The 21,582-nt window shown below is 45.0% G+C and overlaps 1 protein-coding gene across 1 annotated transcript in view; it reads left to right on the top strand.

Moving 5' to 3' along the window:
• The first annotated feature begins 447 nt into the window (after positions 1-447).
• Positions 448-21,582, top strand: part of FAAH2 (fatty acid amide hydrolase 2) — a 43,311-nt gene continuing 22,176 nt past the window's right edge. The window contains 6 exon segments of the mRNA XM_038748428.1: positions 448-567; positions 569-640; positions 9,493-9,575; positions 14,614-14,750; positions 16,093-16,302; positions 19,853-19,972. Coding sequence (XP_038604356.1) covers positions 448-567; positions 569-640; positions 9,493-9,575; positions 14,614-14,750; positions 16,093-16,302; positions 19,853-19,972 — 742 coding nt within the window.

The following is a 21,582-nucleotide window of genomic DNA, read 5'->3' on the forward strand; positions in this document are numbered from 1 at the left end:
ATTTATTTATTTTATTTGTACATATATTCTATTTAATTTTATATTTTAGAAATATAAAAATAAAATATTTTGTGAATATGTTTTGTTGTCCTCTCTCCCCCCTCTCTTCCTTCTTCTCCCCCATCCCCCTCTCCATCCCCCCATTTTACCTCCTTCCCTTCCCCACAGCACCTGTATATATACAGGTATATATATATATATATACAGGTGCAGGTGTTCTGCACACAATAGGCGCTCAATAAACACGATTGATTGACCTCAAGCCTCCTGTCAGGGCCGCCGCCTCAGGCGCGGCCGCCATGACAGGCCTAGTTGGCCGCCCTCCCGCCCGCCCAGGGGTGACAGTGCGCCTGCGCGCGGGGCATAATGGGCGGGGGGGGCGGCGGCCCGAAGGCCGCCTCAGAGCGCCGCCTCAGAGCGCCGGCTCGGCCGCCGGGCAGGGCGGCCATGGCCCCGTCGCGCGCCCACCGCTGCCTGCTACTGCTCATGCGCGCGGTGGGCTTCCTCATCGGCCTGCTGGGCTCCGCGGCGCGCGCCCTGGACGCCAACTACCGCGCCCCCCGGGCCGCCCCCCCCGGCGACCGAACCACTGCTGCTGCTGTCGGGGGTGCGGCTGGCCGAGGCCATCCGACGGAGGAAGGTGAGCCGCCCCGGGACGAGCCCGGCGGGAAGGGGCCGGGGCCAACTCGGAAAGCCGAGCAGGGAAGCCCGACGGGGTCAAGGGGCGAAGCGTTCCGTCGTTTTCCGTGGCCGCCGCCGTCGGCGGCCCCCCCTGCGCCTGCCGCCCGCTTGGAGGGGGCCGCCGGAGGGAAGCGGGGGCTTCTGGGAGTTGGAGTGTGAGGGGAGGAAGCTCCCCCTTTGCCCCTTTTGGATCGCTCAGTCATTGTCATTCATTCATCCAGTCATTCAGTCATCCAGTCATTCATTCAGTCAGTCAGTCAGTCAGTCATTGTCAGTCAGTCATTGTCAGTCGTTCGTTCAGTCAGTCGTTCGTTCAGTCAGTCGTTCAGTCATTCATTGTCAGTCAGTCAGTCATTGTCAGTCGTTCGTTCAGTCAGTCGTTCGTTCAGTCAGTCGTTCGTTCAGTCAGTCGTTCGTTCAGTCAGTCGTTCGTTCAGTCGTTCAGTCAGTTCAGTCAGTCATTCATTGTCAGTCATTCATTGTCATTCATTGTCAGTCATTCATTGTCAGTCAGTCGTTCGTTCAGTCAGTCGTTCGTTCAGTCAGTCGTTCGTTCAGTCGTTCAGTCAGTCGTTCGTTCAGTCGTTCAGTCAGTCATTCGTTCAGTCAGTCAGTCGTTCAGTCATTCATTGTCAGTCAGTCGTCAGTCAGTCGTCAGCCAGTCGTCAGCCAGTCGTTGTCAGTCAGTCGTTGTCAGTCAGTCGTTCGTTCAGTCAGTCGTCAGTCAGTCGTTCGTTCGTTCAGTCGTTCGTTCAGTCAGTCGTTGTCACAGTCGTTCAGTCACAGTCGTTCAGTCAGTCGGTCGTTCAGTCAGTCAGTCGTTCAGTCAGTCAGTCGTTCAGTCAGTCATTGTCAGTCAATCGTCAGTCAGTCAGTCGTCAGTCGTTGTCAGTCAGTCGTTGTCAGTCAGTCGTTGTCAGTCAGTCGTTGTCAGTCAGTCGTTCGTTCAGTCGTTCGTTCAGTCAGTCGTTCGTTCAGTCAGTCGTTCGTTCAGTCAGTCGTTCGTTCAGTCAGTCATTGTCAGTCAGTCATTGTCAGTCATTGTCAGTCAGTCAATCAGTCATCATCATCATCATCAACATCAATCGTATTTATTGAGCGCTTACTATGTGCAGAGCACTGTACTAAGCGCTTGGGAAGTACAAATTGGCAACACATAGAGACAGTCCCTACCCAACAGTGGGCTCACAGTCTAAAAGGGCTCACAGTCAATCATTCAGTCAATCATTGTCAGTCAGTCAGTCATTCAATCATTCACTCGACATTCAATCAATCGTATTTGTTGAGTGCTTACTGTGTGCAGAGCACTGTACTAAGGGCTTGGGAAGTACAAGGTGGCAACATATAGAGACAGTCCCTACCCAACAGTGGGCTCAGTCGAAAAGACATTCATTCACTCGATATTCGTTCACTCGAATTCATTCAATCGATCAATCAATCGTATTTATTGAGCGCTTACTATGTGCAGAGCACTGTACTAAGCGCTTGGGAAGTCCAAGTTGGCAACATATAGAGACAGTCCCTAACCAACAGTGGGCTCATAGTCTAAAAGGGGGAGACAGAGAACAAAACCAAACATACTAACAAAATAAAATAAATAGAATAGATATGTACAGGTTAAATAAATAAATAGAGTAATAAATATGTACAAACATACATATATACAGGTGCTGCGGGGAAGGGAAGGAGGTAAGATGGGGGGATGGAGAGGGGGAAGAGGGGGAGAGGAAGGAAGGGGCTCAGTCTGGGAAGGCCTCCTGGAGGAGGTGAGCTCTCAGTAGGGCCTTGAAGGGAGGAAGAGAGCTACCTTGGCGGATGGGCAGAGGGAGGGCATTCATTCGGTCAGTCAGTCATTTGGTCAGTCAGTCATTCGGTCGGTCAGTCAGTCATTCGGTCAGTCAGTCATTCGGTCGGTCAGTCAGTCATTCGGTCAGTCAGTCATTCAATCATTCACTCGACATTCATTCACTCGACATTCAATCAATCGTATTTATTGAGCACTTACTGTGTGCAGAGCACTGTACTAAGCGCTTGGGAAGTACAAGTTGGCAACATATAGAGACAGTCCCTACCCAACAGTGGGCTCACAGTCTAAAAGACATTCATTCACTCGACAATCATTCACTCGACATTCATTCAATCACTCGACATTCAACCACTCGACATTCATTCAATCATCACTCGACATTCATTCAATCATCACTCGACATTCATTCAAAAATCACTCGACATTCATTCAATCATCACTCAACATTCATTCAATCACTCGACATTCAATCACTCGACATTCAATCACTCGACATTCAATCACTCGTCATGCATTCATTCACTCATGCATTCATTCATTCGCTATGCATTCATCCATTCAATTGTATTTATTGAGCGCTTACTGTGTGCAGAGCACTGTATTTCATTCCATTCATTCAATTGTATTTATTGAGCGCTTTTTCTCCTTCCTCCCCCCCTCCCAATCAATCGTATTTATTGAGTGCTTACTGTATGCAGAGCACTGTACTAAGCACTTGGGAAGTACAGATCGGCAGCATATAGAGACGGTCCCTCCCCAACAACAACGGACTCACAGGCTAGAAGGGGAAGACAGAAAACAAAACAAGAAGACAGGAGTCAATACCGTCAAATTTTTTTACATATTTATTACTCTATTTATCTCGTAATATCTATTCTATTTATTTTATTTTGTTAGTATGGTTTTGTTCTCTGTCTCCCCCTTCTAGACTGTGAGCCCACTGTTGGGCAGGGACTGTCTCTATATGTTGCCAACTTGTACTTCCCAAGCGCTTAGTACAGTGGTCTGCACACAGTAAGCGCTCAATAAATACAGTTGATTGATCAAAATCAATAAATAGAATTATAGCTATATACACATCATTAATAAAATAGAGTAATAAATATGTACAAATATACACAAGTGCTGTGGGGAGGGGAAGGGGGTAGGGCAGAGGGAAAGAGTAGGGGTGATGGGGAGGGGAGGAGGAGCAGAGGTTAAGGGGGGGCAGTCTGGGAAGGCTTCCCGGAGGAGGTGAGCTCTCAGTCGGGCTTTAAAGGGAAGAAGAGAGCGAGTTTAGTGAATGTGAGGTGGGAGGGTTTTCCAGGCCAGAGGTAGTACGTGGGCCAGGTGAGAATGAGAAGTTGTAGTTTGTGGGGAGGCAGCTTGCCCTTGTCCCCCTTTTCGATCGCTCATCAACGTGCCCCTTTTCACAAATGGTGGTGCGGCCTCTCTTGGAGAAGCCAAATTGGGTGTGAGAACAGGTATTAAATCCCCATTTTACAGTGGAGGAAAATAGAGGCACAAAGAAGTGAAGTGACTTGCTCAAGGTCACACAGCAAGCAAGTGGCAGAACTGGCATTAGAAACCAGGACCTTCTGAGTCCCAGGACCATGCTCTATCTACTAGGCCACACTGCCTCTCAGGGACTGTTTGCCATTCTGGGTCTACCACCTGTTTTCCCCCCTCCCAATGCTTGTGTGATTCAGGGAGGATTGGAAACTGCGTGACTTCTGTGGTAGCAGAGTTAGAGAACCACATTTCAACCAAGGGGTTCCCTAAAAAACAAACTGAAAGACACTTTCATTCATTCATTCATTCGTATTTATTGAGCACTTACTGTGTGCAGGGCACTAAGTGCTCGGGAAGTACAAGTTAAATATGCTGTATAATCCCCAAGTAAATTTACTGGTATAAGTATTTGCACATCCTCTTTAAAAAAAAAAAATATATATATATATATTTTTCAGAAAGGACGTGGAAATGCCTTAGGAAAGCCAACTCCACCAAGTTGGAAAGGAGAAGTTTAATCTCTGTGGAGATTAATGATCTATGCCAGGTGATATTTGGTTACTGGGATTGACTGTCTATGATTAAGTTGTATCTATCCCAGTGCTTAGAACGGGGTTTGACTCAGAGTAAGCACTTAAAAATACTGTAATTATTATGGAAAAGCAGTCTCATGATCTGCATGGTCTCAACCTATGTACAGACCATTTTTTCCCACGCCTCAGGAAACTCCAGTGGTTGCCCATCCACCTCCGTATAATAATAATAATAATAGTGATAATAACGATGATCATGGTACTTGTTAAGGGCTTATTACGTGCCAAGCACTGTTCTCAGTCCTGGGGTAGGTACAAGGGTAATAAGGTTGTCCCAGGTGGGGCTCACAGTCTTAATCCCTGTTTTACAGATGAGGGAATTGAGGCACAGAGAAGTTGTGGCTTGCCCAAGGTCACACAGCAGGCAAGTGGGGAAGCCAGGATTAGAACCCACATCCTCTGACTCCCAAGCCAGTGCTTTTTTCACTTAAGCCACGCTGTTTCTCTATCCATATCAAACCAAAGCTCCTCACCACTGGCTTTGAAGCACTTAATCACCTTCCCCCCTCCTTCCTCACTTTGCTTCTCTCCTACTACAACACAGCCCCCACACTTTGTTCCTCTAATGCTTACCTTCTCCGTGTGCCTCGATCTCCTCTATCTCTCCGCCGACCTCTCTCCCACATCCTTCCTCTGCCTTTGGACACCCGTCCGCCCGCCCACCCTCCTCATATCAGACAGATAATTGGTCTCCCCCACTTCAAAGCCTTATTGAGAGCATGTCCCCTCTCCTCCAAGAAGCCTTCCCTCACTCAGCTCTCCTCTTCTCTTCTCCCACTCTCTTTTGCTCTCTCTCTCTTCTTCATTCATCCTCCTTCCCATCCCTAATGCACATATGTATATAATAAAAATAATAATGATATATGTGCCATAGATGTGCCATACTATGTGCCATACTATGTGCCACACTTTTTAGACTGTGAGCCCACCGTTGGGTAGGGACTGTCTCTATATGTTGCCAATTTGTACTACCCAAGCGCTTAGTACAGTGCTCTGCACATAGTAAGCGCTCAATAAATACGATTGATGATGCTGATGTGCCAAGCACTGTTCTAAGCAATCTTACCTCCTTCCCTTCCCCACAGCACCTGTATATATGTTTGTACATATTTGTTACTCTATTTATTTATTTATTTTACTTGTACATATCTATTCTATTTATTTAATTTTGTTAGGATGTTTGGTTTTGTTCTCTGTCTCCCCCTTCTAGACTGTGAGCCCACTGTTGGGTAGGGACTGTCTCTATATGTTGCCAACTTGTACTTCCCAAGCGTTTAGTACAGTGCTCTGCACACAGTAAGCGCTCAATAAATACGATTGATGATGATGATGATGATGATGAGGTTGTCCTACATGGGGGTCGCAGTCTTAATTCCCATTTGATAGGTGAGGTAATTGAGGCACAGAGAAGTTAAGTGACTTGCCCAAAGTCACACAGCTGACAAGTGGCAGGGCCGGGATTAATAATAATAATAATAATAATGGCATTTATTAAGTGCTTACTATGTGCAGAGCACTGTTCTAAGCGCTGGAGAGGTTACAAGGTGATCAAGTTGTCCCACGGGGGGCTAACAGTCCTAATCCCCATTTTACAGATGAGGTTCCTGAGGCACAGAGAAGTTAAGTGACTTGTCCAAAGTCACACAGCTGACAAGTGGCAGAGCCGGGATTAGAACCCAAGACCTCTGACTCCCAAGCCCGGTCTCTTTCCACTGAGCCATGCTGCTTCCCATTTTATCTGTATATATCTGTAATTTATCTATTTATTTATATTAAAATCTGTCTCCCCATCTCGACTGTGAGTTCACTGTGGGCAGGAATATGTCTATTATATTGTACTCTCCCAAGCGCTTAGTACAGTGCTTTGCACATAGTAAGGGCACAATAAATATGATTGAATAAATGAACCTAATTTAGGATAAAAATCACCAATAGCAGAGCCTCTTTCTGTTGGGTTGAAAATCAGTCAATTGTTTTTATTGAGCGCTTATTGTGTCCAGAGCACTGTATTGAATGCTTGGGTGAGTACAGTATTACAGAGTTAGTAGACACATTCTCTGGCCAAAATGAGCTTACAGTCTAGATGGGAGATGGACAGTAATATAAATAAATTACAGATATATACATAAGTGCTGATGAATAAATAGACAACTCAAGGCAATACAGAAGGGAGTGGGAAAAGAGGAAACTAGGGCATAGTAAGGGGAGAGACTGCTTTTTTAAAGCCCTTTAAGAAACATGGATTCTGCTTTTTTTTTTCCTCAAATAAGCAGTTGTTTTATTCCTTGGAGATACAGCCAAATATGTATTCATTATATGGGCTGCGGAGGGTGAGCAAATGAACATTATTCGATATAAAGTTGGTCCCAGAGGAATGTTGTCCACGTCCTCGGATTACCCACATCTCAAAATACTCTCAAGCTTCCTTCCTTGCAAAAGGAATCATCATCATCCATCGTATTTATTGAGCGCTTACTGTGCGCAGAGCACTGTACTAAGCGCTTGGGAAGTACAAATTGGCAACATATAGAGACAGTCCCTACCCAACAGCGGGCTCACAGTCTAAAAGGGGCTCACAGTCTAAAAGGAATGACTTTTAGACGCTGAATGCAGGCTGATATAGGTGGAGACTTTTGTCAGACGCCCGATGAACTTCAGTCTGAGACTACAGGAACGAGAAGCAGCACGGAGGAGTTGATTCTAATGCTAGTGGCTTGCACAGGTCCGGTCCGTGTCTCAGCCCTGCCAGTCGTGTTTCCTACCGGGGCACAGAGTGCAGCGGGTCAGTCAATGGGCAGAGGGGCAGCGTGTTGCCCACCACATTGGCCTGGGCCCTCATTAGCCAGCTTCAGGCAAAACTGGCACTTGAATCCCGGTCTCGCGATTCCCAGAGCATTGCTCTTTCCATCTGAGGAGTGCTTACTACGTTCTGGGCACCGAAACAAGTGCTGGGATAGGTACAATCCGTGCTCCACATGGGGCTCACAGTATTAATCCCCATTTGACAGATAAGGAAACTGAGGCACAGAGAATCGAAGCAGCCTGCTCAAAGTCACCCAGCAGATAAGTGGCGGATCTGAAATTGGAGCCCAGGTCCTTCTGACATCCAGGGCCGTGCTCTAAGCACTAGGCCACACTGCTACCAAGCTGTCTCATCCGAGGCCACTGTGGCCTGCTGTGAGCACGGTCTGGGCTGGGCTCGGACCAGCCGGTGTCTCCTCGAGGGTTGAGTTCTCCCCAGCTAGGGACCAGAAGGTGGAAAGTGCTTTACAAATACCATTAACGACAACGACAACAGGTCCCGAGGGTGCATACTACCGATATTCAGGAAAAGAAGGAAGCCCAGACCAGAAATAGACATCAGTATCTTTGCCCACCTCCCATCCCTCCTTCCACTGGGAGAGAAATAGGAGACTGAGTTGAGAAAAGGCTACTGGGGCTGAGGGCTTAAGGAATAATAATAATAATAATGGTATTTTTTAAGGGCTTTCTGTGGACACTGTTCTAAGCTCTAGGGTACATATAAGGTAATCAGGTTGTCCACGTGGGGCTCACAATCTTAATCCCCATATTACAGATGATGTAACTGAGGCACAGAGAAGTGACTTACCCAAAGTCACACAGCTGACAAGTGGCAGAGCTGGGATTAGAACCCACAACCTCCGACTCCCAAGCCTGTGCTTCTCTGGAAGGAAGTTAGATCCTTCTGAGAGTAGGCTGTTGTAGGACACAGGAGAGAGGGGTAAAAACAAACCAGAGGTGTCAGTTATCTAAGGAAACTCCGGATGTTTCACCGAAAAATGTTTGCATTTTAAATTAATTTAAAATACGAAGTACCTACTGTGTGCAAAGGACTGTACTCCATGGAGGTATCATATTAAAATGTTCTATTGAAGGCAGTGGATCGATTATTATTAATAATGATGATAATGTTATTTGTTAAGCACTTACTACGTCCCAGGCACTGTACTAAATGCTGGATTAGATAGAAGATACAAGATGGGTGGACACAGCCCCCGTGCCACACGGGGCTCTCAATCTCCCCATTTTACAAAAGAGGAAATTTAGACACAGAGAAGTTAAGTGACTTGCCCAAGGTCACAAAGCTGACAAATGGCAGAGCTGGGATTAGAAGAACCCAGGTCCTCTCACACCCAGGCCCCGGCTCTTTCTTTCGTTCATTCAGTTGTATTTATTGAGTGCTTACTGTGTGCAAAGCGCTGTACTATGTGCCTGGGAGAGTACATTAAAAGAATAAACAGACACATTTCCTGACCACAGTGAGCTTACAATCTAGAGGGGGAGACAGACATTAATATAAATAAATTACAGATATGGACATGTGTGCTTTCCACTAGGCCATGCTGATTCTCCAGCTAATCAACCCACCAATGCACTAAATTGTGGCAAGGTTAGGATGGATTTGTAATGGATTCAAATTGTGAAAATCCTAAGAAAAGCTTAATGGGAAAGCATTGTAATTTGGACGATACGAACTGGGAAGTGTCCCCTCAGCCCCATCACACTCGTTACATATCCGTAATTTATTCATTTATATTAATGCCTGTCTTTCACGCTAGACTGTAAGCTCCTCGTGGGAAGGGAATGTGTCTTCCAACTCAGTTGTAGTGCACGCTCTCAAGCGCTTAGTACAGTGCTCTGTACACAGTAAGCACTTAAATAATACCATCGGTTGATTGCCTATTTACTGGAACTCCGGTCTTTCAATACCGGCAGGTTCTTTGCTTCCTCCCCCAGAATGACACTGACTGAGTGATTGATTCCTGCTAGTCCTTGTCTCTCATCTATAAATTAGAGCTGAGAGCATAATGACAAATCTCTCCCAGCGGGATTGCCTAAAGGCATTAATAGGGAGCCTTTTGCCGCACGCGCACTAATGCTGACTCTTGTATTTTGTAGGTGAAAAGCATCGATGTCATTGAAGCTTATATTGCAAGAATCAAGGATGTGAACCCGATGATCAATGCAGTTGTCAAGTGCAGGTGAGCTGGGGAAAGTAATGCAAGTAGTTCTTAACGGGCCTGAGAGTAAGGGGACCTACATTCTAATGCCAACTCTGCCACTTGTCCACAGTGTGACCTTGGGCAAGTCACTTCTCTGTTCCCTGATTGGCAAAATGGGGATTCAGTACCTGTTCTCCCTCCTACTCGAACTGTGGGTCTCATGTGGGACCTATCTTGTATCTACCCCAGAGCATAGTACAGTGCTTGGCGCATAGTGAGTGCTTAACAAATAGTTATTACCATAGTAATAATTGCATTTAACCTTTATAAACTTACTGCAAGAAACTATTCTAGACTGTGAGCCCATTGTGGGCAGGGATTGTCTCTCCGTTGCTGAATTTTACTGTCCAAATGTTTAGTACAGGGCTCTGCGCACAGTAAGTTCTCAATAAGTATAATTGAATGAATGAATTTAATCTGCCTCTGTTATTCTAGAAAGGCAATCTTGAGCTCCTCATCTCTGTGGCTCTTAAAAAGAGCCTGGGTTTGGGAGTGACAGGATCAGAGGACCTGAATTCTAATTCTGGCTCTGCCACTTGCCTGCTGTGTAGACAAATAACTTCTCTATGCCTCAGCCTGGCAGCTGTTGAATGAGGATGGAGTGGGGCATGCCAATGGAAACATTCCTGTTCATTTCTCGGTCTTAGATCGAGTCCTTGATGTTTCTGTTTTCTGGAATTCCCTCTTCATAGGCTGTAGACCAGTGATGCCCTTAAATGTCCTCTCATCAGACCCACCACAGCTTATAAGACTTGCCATATCCTTCCTTCCCTGGGATAACTCACACCATTTTCATTCAAACCAAGACTTAAAACTAGAAGTCTCCCTTACTTGGATTCTTCTTCCTAGACTAATAGGCTTTGGAAAATGTCCTGTATTTGTTTTTCCCCAGGAAAGAGTTAGTGGGTAGAGTGTGGCTCAGTGGAAAGAGCATGGGCTTTGGAGTCAGAGGTCACAATTGTCAGCTGTGTGACTTTGGGCAAGTCGCTTAATTTCTCTGTGCCTCAGCTACCTCTTCTGAAAAATGGGGATTAAAACTGTGAGCCCCCCGTGCGACAATCTGATCACCTTGTAACCTCCCCAGGGCTTATAACAGTGCTTTGCACGTAGTAAGCGCTTAACAAATACCATCATTATTCTAGAGCACGGGACTCAGAAAGACCTGGGTTCTAATCTCAGTTCTGCCACTAGCCTGGATTGGCAAATCACTTCATTTCTATGGCCTCAGGTACCTTTATCTGTAAAATAGGGATTGAGACTGTGAGCCTCAAATGGGACAGGGACTGTGTCCAACCTGATTTGCTTGTTTCTACACTGACACTTCGTACAGTGCCTGGCGCACAGTAAGTGCTTAACAAATACCACTTAAAAAAAAAAAAAAAGTTCCACTAAAGCCAGTCTCTTGATCTCTGTGGTCCTAAAAGCGATGGCCACAACTTCAGAAATCAGGATTGTCTTTAGCAATGCTCAGGGAGAGAACTCATCAAGGTGAGCCCCCCGTGGGACAACCTGATGGCACTTAGAACAGTGCTTTGCACATTGTAAGTGCTTAATAAATGCCATTATTATTATTATTATTCTTATCCTTTCAATTGCATATCTGTATATATCTGTAATTTATTTATATTAATGGCTGTCTCCCCCTCCAGGCTGTGAGCTTGTTGTGGGCAGGGGATGTGTTTGATGTTGTTATACTCTCCCAAGTGCTTAGTACAGTGCTTTGCACACAGTAAGAGCTCAATAAATGTGATTAATAATAATAATTTCAGAATACCTCCAATTCATATGTATTTCATTAGGAAATCAAAGGGGAGTCTGATATTTATATTTATTTTTTTAGGTACGAGCTAATCAAATGGAGATAGTCCGTGTCCTATTTGAGGCTCACAGTCTTAATCCTCAGTTTGCAGATGATAGTTGAGGCACAGGGAAGCTAAGTGACTTGTCCAAAATCACCTAGCAGGCAAGTGGTAGAGCCAGAATTAGAAACCTGGGTGCTTCTGACTATGCACAGTAGTGAGCAACATTCTTTACCTAGTGGGCCAAATGCCAAGATACACAGTTGGCCGACCAGATGACTTGATTTTCCTGTTGTTATTTAAAGTAGCTTAAGATCCAGTCAGATGCATCTGGAATTCTTTTTGATTTAAAAAAAAAATGATATTTGTTCAGCAGTTACCATGTGCCAGGCACTGTACTAAGCTCTGGGAGAGGTACAAGATAATGGGGTTGGACACTCAGCCCCTGTCCCACAAGGGGCTCAAAGTCTTAGTCTTAAGCACTTAGTACAGTGCTCTGCACACAGTAAGCGCTCAATAAATACGATTGATTAATCCCCATTTTACAGATGAGGTAACTGAGGCACAGAGAAGTGTAGTGACTAGATGTCCTCCTCTAAATCCCATACATCCCCTACAGTACTTCTTTCTAGATTGAACTTCATTTATTCATTCAGTTGTATTTATTGAGCTCTTACTATGTGCAAAGCACTGTAGTAAGCACTTGGGAAAGTACAATATAACAGTAAAAAGGCATATTCTCTGCCCACAGTGAGCTTACAGTCTAGAGGGGGAGACAGACATTAATGTAAATAAATAAATTACAGATGTGCACTTAAGTTCTTTGGCCATACATTCTATTTCTTGTTTATCATTTCATCAGCTGGTGGTATTGATTGAGCACTGTGTGCAACACAATTCACTAAGCACTTAGGAAAGTACAGAAGGAAGAGATGGGTTTCCTGCCCTTAAGGAGCTCACAATCTAATAAGGGGGGAAAGACAAAAATGACTCGACAGATACTGTTACCAGGAAGATGTGTCAGGATGAAATAGCAGAATAAATATCTGAATGTGCCACGGGTATATATACCAAGGGTTGGCCACGTAAACTGAAGAGCTGAAAACCGAAAGTATATGGCAGAGTTGCAGTTAAAAAAAAAAAAAAAAATAACTGGAAGGGCGAGCAGGCGGTCTTGGGGGTGGCGAGGGGTGACAGGGAGACCAGCTGTTCTTGGAGGGGGTGGCAGAGAAGGGGGTGGTGAGCAGGGGATGGGTTCTAGTGCTGCATTTCTCCCCAGCTTGGGCCTTCCTGGGCAGAAATCCCACCCCTGCCACTACCACAGCATGGCCTGGTAGAAAGAACACATGCCGAGGAGTCAGGAAACTTGAATTCTCATCCCAGCTTTGCCACTTATCTACTGTGTGACCTTGAGCAAGTCACTTCTTTGTGCCTCGGTTCCCTCAACTGTAAAACGGGGGTGAAAAGTCTCTTCGCCTCTCTTTTACTGTGAACTTCATGTGAGACAGGGACTGTGTCTGGCCTGATTATCTTGTTTTTACTTTAGCCCTTAGTACGATGCTTGGCATATAGTAAACACTTAATGCCGTTGTTATTATTACTACTGCAAGGATAGGAACAGCAATACTCCATAATAATAATAGTGATGGCATTTATTAAGCACTTACTATGTGTAAAGCACCGTTCTAAGCGCTGGAGAGGTTACAAGGTGATCAGGTTGTCCCATGTGGGGCTCACAGTCTTAATTCCCATTTTCCAGATGAGGGAACTGAGGCACAGAGAAGTTAAATGACTTGCCCAAAGTCACACAGCTGACAATTGGCAGAGCTGGGATTTGAACCCATGACCTCTGACTCCAGAGGCCGGGCTTTTTCCACTGAGCCACACTGCTTCTCAGCCTCCTGCAGAGGCTAAATAACACCTATGTCCCTAGCTTTCCATCGCAAGCCACACAAAGTGAAGGTGAACCAAACGGGGCTCACCAGCTACTATTTGGTCACCCCTATGATATACAAATGAAAATAGAAATACAGGTTCACATCAATGACATGTCACAAACTGATTAAATATCCACGATAGGTCTTAAATCACCTTCATGTTTTGTTCTTGTTGGGTCAAATGTTGTCAGAGGCCTCTGGGCTTTTGGTAATCATTCGGCCACTTTGTTTGAAGCCTGTTATTTGGGATTTTCTGTTTCTATCATAATTTGATTTGATCTCCCAGAAACCTGGTCTCCATCATTTCTGTACTCCAGGCTGTAAACTTCTTGAGGGCAGAGATTGTCTACTTACACTTTTGTACTCTCCCAAGTCGAGTGTGAGCCCACTGTTGGGTAGGGACCGTCTCTATATGTTGCCAAGTTGTACTTCCCAAGCGCTTAGTACAGTGCTCTACACACAGTAAGCGCTCAATAAATACAATTGAATGAATGAATGAATGAGTGCCCTGCACACAGTAAGAGCTCAATAAACACCATTGTTAACCTCTGACCCTAAGTGAATTTCCTTGTCACTGTACAGGCTTAACTGCAGTTCATTTTATCACTCAATTCATCTGTAAATGTTGAGTGTGCAAAAGTTTTGGCCAATGTTAAGCCTGAGGCCCTTTTATGGTGTAAGAGGTGCAAATGGAAGAGACTAGTTGATTTCCTTCACCTGCCCCGGGAGAACTTGTGTGTTGTGTATGACTACCAAATAGCGACCAGACACATCAGAGCAGGAAACAGTTTACATGAGAACCCGTTGTTGGGTAGGGACCGTCTCTATATGTTGCTGACTTGTACTTCCCAAGCGCTTAGTACAGTCCTCTGCACACAGTAAGTGCTCAATAAATACGATTGAATGAATGAGGAAAGATAAAACTGTGCTCCTCTCTGCCAATTTCATTCATTACCTTTCAAGGAGCTCCTCTCTCCAAGGATACTTCAATTCCATGTTATTGCTCAAATGAGGAAACTGAGAACCAGTAAGTGACTTCTTCAGAATCTCCTAGGAAGTCCAAAGCTCCATGATAAATTTTTTTTTTCCTCTTGTCTCAAAACACATATTTTCCTGTATCCTGATTCTGATAGTTGTCGTATTTATTGATTGTTTACTGTGTGCAAAGCACTGTACTAAGCGCTTATAATCTTTCTCTGATCAAGGAGGGGGCATTATTTCACCACAGTTGGAGATGGACTGATAATAGATCTTTCTCTCTCCTCTCTCTGTTTTCCTCAGGTTTGAGGCAGCTCGGGAAGAAGCCATTGCGGTGGATAAACAGTTGGAAGAGGGCCATGAAGATGAAGCCACCCTGGAGAAGGAAAGGCCCTTCTTGGGAGTCCCTCTGACCGTCAAAGAGGCCTTTGAGCTGGTTGGTAAGTTTTCACCGTGGCCACCTCCAGAAGGTTTATAATATAGATGGTCACTATTTTCTTGATTTTTTTTTTTTTTTTCCAGTGGGAGAGGCTCACTCCTAGTCCACCTTTTCAAACCATCTTCAAAAATTTGTCTCCCAAAAGCCTGGTCGGCTTGCAAAATTTCCATTGGTTCCATCCTACTTCATCAGTACCATTCCCTGGCACCATTCAATCAGTCAATCGTTCATTGTCATTGCAATCATCATCAATCAATCAACCATTCGCTCACCTCCCTCCCTGAGGAGAGTTGTGGAAAACTTAGTCGCCAAGATGAAGACTTCATTAGCAGGGGCATCACAAAACCATTTGTAGCCTCTCAGGAAGGGGTCCTGTGTGTATTTTCTTCATCAATAGTATTTATTGAATGCTTGCTATGCGCGGAGCACTGTACTAAGTTCTTGGGAGAGTACAATACAACAGAATTAGCAGGCACATTCTAGAGTTTACAGTCTAGAGGGGGCAAGATGTCTCATGTAGTCTAGTGGGAAGAGCATGGGACTAGAAGTTCTATTTATTTTATTTTGTTAATGTGTTTTGTTTTTGTTCTGTCTCCCCCTTCTAGACTGTGAGCCCACAGTTGGGTAGGGACCGTCTCTATATGTTGCCGACTTGTACTTCCCAAGTGCTTAGTACAGTGCTCTGCACCCAGTAAGTGCTCAATAAACATGATTGATTGATTAGAAGTTCTTTAAACTGAAAGCCCTTTGTGGGCAGGGACTGTGTCTACGAACTCTATTGTACTGTGCTCTCCGAAGTGCTTAGTACAGTGCTCTGCACATAGTAAGCATTCGAATACCATTGAATGATTGATTGGGAGTCAGAAAGACCTGGGTTCAGGTCCCAGCTCTGCCAATAGCCTGCTGTGTGACCTTGGTCAAGTGATTTACCCTCCCTGTGCTTAGGGATACCTGCTTTCCCTGCCTTTTAGGTTATTGAGCCTTGCAAGGGACAGGAACTGGGTCTGATTTGATTATTTTTGTATCTACATCAGTGGCTTCTTACCATGTTCTGCTCCTAATAAGCTCTTAATAAAAACCATCGTTATTGTCAGGAAGAAGCAAATTGCTTCTTTCATGTGAGAGATTAGTTTGGCCAATAATGTTAGATAGTTTTTTTTGTTTTAAGGGGACAAGGCTCTACAAGAGAATACTTTTTAAAAGTTGCAGGGAGGCTACAACGTTATCAATTAGTGGGGGACTTTTCATGAGAACCCGATAGTCTTTGGGGAAAGTGGAGATGTGGTTTTAACCTGTCTTTGTTGTTCGGTAACTGGAGTTCTCTTTGCCCTCCTCCTTTGAAGGGATGCCCAATAGCTCTGGCCTGGTGAACCGTCGCAATCTGGTGTCCCAAGCGGATGCCACTGTGGTGGCCAACCTGAAACGGGCCGGAGCCATTCCCCTGGGAGTGACCAACTGCAGTGAGCTTTGCATGTGGTATGAGTCTAGCAACAATGTCTACGGCCGATCCAATAACCCATATAATGTGCAGTGCATCGTAGGTGGAAGTTCAGGTGAGTCACTTGTTCCGATTAGCTTTGTGCGACAATTAAGCAAGAAATAGTACATGACCCGAGCGAACGATGCTAGAGGCTGAGAAATAGTCGGGCCGCTTCTGGTCTGTAGCTTTCCCCCAAAACGAACTGGTGTCTTTTCTCAGGGATTTTATTTTTACTGATAGTTCATGTCTCAGGAACCATCCAAAAGGTTGGAGCTTTCTTTATTCATCTTAATTAGCATACTCTTATTGAAATATATTGAGAAGCAGTATTTCCTAGTGGGTAGAGCATGGGCGTGGAAGTCAGAAGGACCTGGGTTTTAATCCTGCATCCTTCTCTTGTTTCTGAGTGATGTTGGGCAAATCAGTTAACTTCTGTGTGCCTCAGTTTTGTCTTGTTTTATGCTGTCGAGTTGTCCCCGATGCATAGCGACTCCATGGACACATCTTTCCCAGAACGTGTCACCTCCATCTGCAGTCATTCTGGTAGTGGAGCCATAGTTTTCTTGGTAAAAATATGGAAGGGGTTTACCATTGCCTCCTTCCGCACAGTCAACTTGAGTTTCCGCCCTCGACTGTTCCCTGTGCTGCCTCAGTTACCTCATATATCAAAAAAGGATTAAGATTGGGAGCCCCAGGTGGAACATGGACTGTGTTTAGCTTGTGTCTACTCCAGCGATTAGTACAGTACCTGGAACATAGTAAGCGCTTAACAAATACCTTTCAAAAAATCTAAAAAGTGAACTGCGTGAGTATCCTTCGTGGTTCTCTGAGAGTTAAATCTCTCTGGGTGTGAAAAATGCCAGCAGGGTCAGGAAGCGATTCAGTATTCTGCCCAACACGTGCTGGATACCCAGTGAGGCTTCTCTAAATGTCCCTCCAGTCATTTTCAAAAGTGCTTCATTTTAGCCTTTGTTCTATTCATAAAATTGAGGGGAAATTATAACTATTTTATATTAAAGATAATACTTTAAATATATCATGCCATTAAATGAAGCGTAAATTGTTACTAAACTATAAATTAAGTGTAATACAAGCAACTGTCACTAGTAACCAAACTAGTAGCTGTTTTTACTAAACATTGCAAATTATGCTAATCACATTGAATGTTGATATAAGTTATTATTATTATTATTTATGGTATTTATTAAGCACATACTATGTGCCAGACACTGTTCTAAGCACTGGGGTAAATAAAGATAATTGGGTTGGATACAGTCCCTGTCCCACATTGGGCTCACAGTCTTAATCCCAATTTTAGACGAGGGAACTGAGGCCTGGAGAAGTTACGTGACTTGCCCAAGGTCACAAAGCAGACAAGTGGAATAGCTGGGTTTAGAACCCATGACCTTCAGATTCGCAGGCCCGTGTTTTATCCACTAGACCGTGCTGTATTGGGCTTTCTCTAAGGTCTTTCTTTGAATTTAGATTAATTTACAAGTCTCCCCGGTCCTTTGAGCAACTAACCCTCTGTTTCTTACGTTGCCCATTCCATATCATGGATTATTTCCATGAGTAACGGTTTTCACCTAAGCCGTGGCCAACAGTTAACCGTTTTGAAGTTATCTCTAGGGATGAAAATGAAGCGTTCTCTCCAAACCTGAGTGTCCCGGGGAATCACACGTTTATTCATGTTTTCCTCCTTCCCTATCCTGCCATTCATCCTTCTTGCAAGGGGTGACTTGACAGGAGTTTCCATTCTGTGGGTAAATGAATCTGAGAAGTTGGTTTGCTCAGCACCTCATAGTTTTCTCTACAGTTTCCCTGAGAATCAAGAATGTTACCTCTGCTCAACTGTTTTGAGATGGTGAGCGAGTGAAGAGTCAAATTGCATTTAACGCATCTTGTGCAGTGAGCATCGTCAATGTAGTTAGAGGTTTAAATGCCTAAAATGGTGGTGATGCTGAGCACTTCCTTATCACATCCGGCCATCACGCAGTGAGAACCAGAGTTGCTTGTATATAGGCTGTAAACTCCTTTTTTTTAAAATGGTATTTGCTAAGCACTTACTATGTGCCAGGCACTGTACTAAGCGCTAGGGTAGATTACAAGGTAACTAGGTTGGACACAGTCATGTCCCACATAAGGCTCGCAAGTATTAATCCCCACTTTACAGATGAGGGAACTGAATCAGAGAGAAGTTAAGTGACTTGCCCAGGGTCACACAGCAGACAAGTGGCACAGCCGGGATTAGAACCCAGGTCCTTCTGACTCCCAGTCCTGTCCTCTCAGGTGGCACAGATTGCATCAGTCGGTTAATTTTATTAAGTGCTTACTGTGTGCAGAGCACTGTACTAAGCTTTTGGGAGAGTACTATATAACAATAAACAGACACATTCCCTGCCCACAATGGGCTCAAAGTCTAGAGGAGGGGACACAGGCATTAATATAAAGAAATAAATTACAGAGACATACACAAATGCCGTGGGGCTTAGGGTGTGGGTGAATGAATAAAGGGGGAAAGTCAAGGTGACGCAGAAGGGAGTGGGAGAAGAGGAAAGGAGGGCTTTAATCAGGGAAGACCTCTTGGAGAGATGTTCTTTCAATATGGCTTTGAAGAGAGAGAAGAGTAATTGCCACAACATTGCCAAGATCCGCCCTTTCCTCTCCATCCAAACTGCTACCCTGCTCATTCAAGCTCTCATCGTGTCCCATCTGGACTACTGCATCAGCCTTCTCTCTGATCTCCCATCCTCGTGTCTCTCTCCACTTCAATCCATACTTCATGCTGCTGCCCGGATTATCTTTGTCCAGAAATGCTCTGGGCATATCACTCCCCTCCTCAAAAATCTCCAGTGGCTACCAATCAATCTGCGCGTCAGGCAGAAACTCCTCACCCTGGGCTTCAAGGCTGTCCATCCCCTCGCCCCCTCCTACCTCACCTCCCTTCTCTCCTTCTCCAGCCCAGCCCGCACCCTCCGCTCCTCCGCCGCTAATCTCCTCACCGTACCTCGTTCTCGCCTGTCCCGCCATCGACCCCCAGCCCACGTCATCCCCCGGGCCTGGAATGCCTTCCCTCTGCCCCTCCGCCAAGCTAGCTCTCTTCCTCCCTTCAAGGCCCTACTGAGAGCTCACCTCCTCCAGGAGGCCTTCCCAGACTGAGCCCCTTCCTTCCTCTCCCCCTCATCCCCCTCTCCATCCCCCCATCTTACCTCCTTCCCTTCCCCACAGCACCTGTATATATGTATATATGTTTGTACATATTTATTACTCTATTTTACTTGTACATATCTATCCTATTTATTTTATTTTGTTAGTATGTTTGGTTTTGTTCTCTGTCTCCCCCTTTTAGACTGTGAGCCCACTGTTGGGTAGGGAATGTCTCTATATGTTGCCAATTTGTACTTCCCAAGCGCTTAGTACAGTGCTCTGCACATAGTAAGCGCTCAATAAATACGATTGATGATGATGATGATAATTGTCGGATGGTGAGGTGGAGAGGGGAGCGTGTCTACTGACTATTGCGCTGTACTTTCCCAAGTGCTTAGTACAGTGCTCTGTACGCAGCGCTGAACAGATCCCATGGACTGATGTTGTTTGAAGACCATGTTTCTTGTGTGTTGTAGGAGGTGAGGGGTGTGCCCTGGGAGCTGCCTGTTCGGTGATCGGCGTGGGCTCGGATATCGGTGGCAGCATCCGGATGCCTGCTTTCTTCAATGGCATCTTTGGACACAAACCTACTTCAGGTAATTCGGGGCTCAGTGGAAAGAGCACAGGCTTGGGAGTCAGAGGACGTGGGTTCTGATCCCGGCTCTGCCGCCTGCCTGCTGGGTGACCACGGGCAAGCCGCTTAACTTCTCTGTTCCTCAGTTACCTCATCTGTGAAATGGGGATGAAGACTGTGAGCCCCTCGTGAGACTTACTTGATTACCATGTATCTACCCCAGTGCTTAGAACAGTGCTCGGCACATAGTAAGCACTTAACAAATACCATCGTTATTATTAATGCCACAGTGAGGGTGGCTGAGAGAGTTGTTCTGTCCTTGGGAACAGTAGCATGATTCATTCTTAAATGGTGAACCCCCTGAAGGACAGGGACCATATCTTAATTCCCACCTGAGGATTCTCTACTCGCGCTTAGTACAGTGCTCCACAAACAGGAAATCATCATCATCATCATCATCAATCGTATTGAGCGCTTACTATGTGCAGAGCACTGTACTAAGAGCTTGGGAAGTACAAATTGGCAACATATAGAGACAGTCCCTACCCAACAGTGGGCTCACAGTCTAAAAGGGGGAGACAGAGAACAAAACCAAACATACTAACAAAATAAAATAAATAAATATTACTTCTGCTTATACACATAGCCATCTTCCCAAGTCTCTTCTTTTTCATCCTTCCTTTAATTTATCTGGTGTCTGTCTCCCCTACCAGATTAACTACTTGAAGGCAGGGATCGTGGCTTCTAACTCAATCGTACTCTTTCGAGTGCTTAGTACAGCAGTCGACACTACACACAGTAGACGATAAATGCATGGATTTTTTTATAGTGTTAAAGCGTTTCCATGTTCCAGGCATTTTACTTAAGCACTGGGGCAGATAAAAGATGATTGGGTAGAACACAGTTCCTGTTTTACCCAGGGCTCAGTCTTAATCCCATTTTACAGATGAGGTAACTAGGCATAGAGAAGTTAAGTGACTTGCCCAAGGCCACTCAACAAACAACTGACAGAGCCAGGATTAGAACCCAGGTCCTCTGACTCTCAGGTCTGGGTTATTTCCACTAGGTCATGGTGCTTCTTTGCTAGGATTGACAGGAGGGTGTTTTTTCCGAGGCTGTATGTCCTCTCTACTTAGAAAACACAGGTGTTTCTTGGAGCAGAAACTTAAATGCTGCCTTACTAAGTATTAACACTTCCTTCTTCATCTTCTCATTAAGCATATTGATTTCATATGCTTAGGAGAGTAGGTATTAAAGTTGAACCCAATTTCGGTTTTCACATTTGGAGAAGAGTTATGAAGAGGTTGGAGGGGTCTCTTTAGCAACAGAAGTGATTCAAGTGATATAAATTAGTTCTAGAGAAAAAGCTAAAAAAAAATGGGGGTCACTTATTCTGGAATGAAGGCAGTCCAGTATTTTTTGAGTGTTTCTAATAAGGGTACAGGAAACCCAAGAAGGAATGGTGTAAAATGGCTTTCTAGTATGTAAGCTCCTTGTGTGCAGGGATCTTTGGCATTGTACTCTCCAAAGCACTCAGTATCATGGGTTCTAATCCCAGCTCTGCCACTTGTCAGCTATGTGACTTTGGGCAAGTCACTTAACTTCTCTGTGCCTCAGTTACCTCATCTGTGA

This window comes from Tachyglossus aculeatus, chromosome 6, assembly GCF_015852505.1.
Source record: "Tachyglossus aculeatus isolate mTacAcu1 chromosome 6, mTacAcu1.pri, whole genome shotgun sequence".
NCBI classification, from domain to species: Eukaryota; Metazoa; Chordata; class Mammalia; order Monotremata; family Tachyglossidae; genus Tachyglossus; species Tachyglossus aculeatus.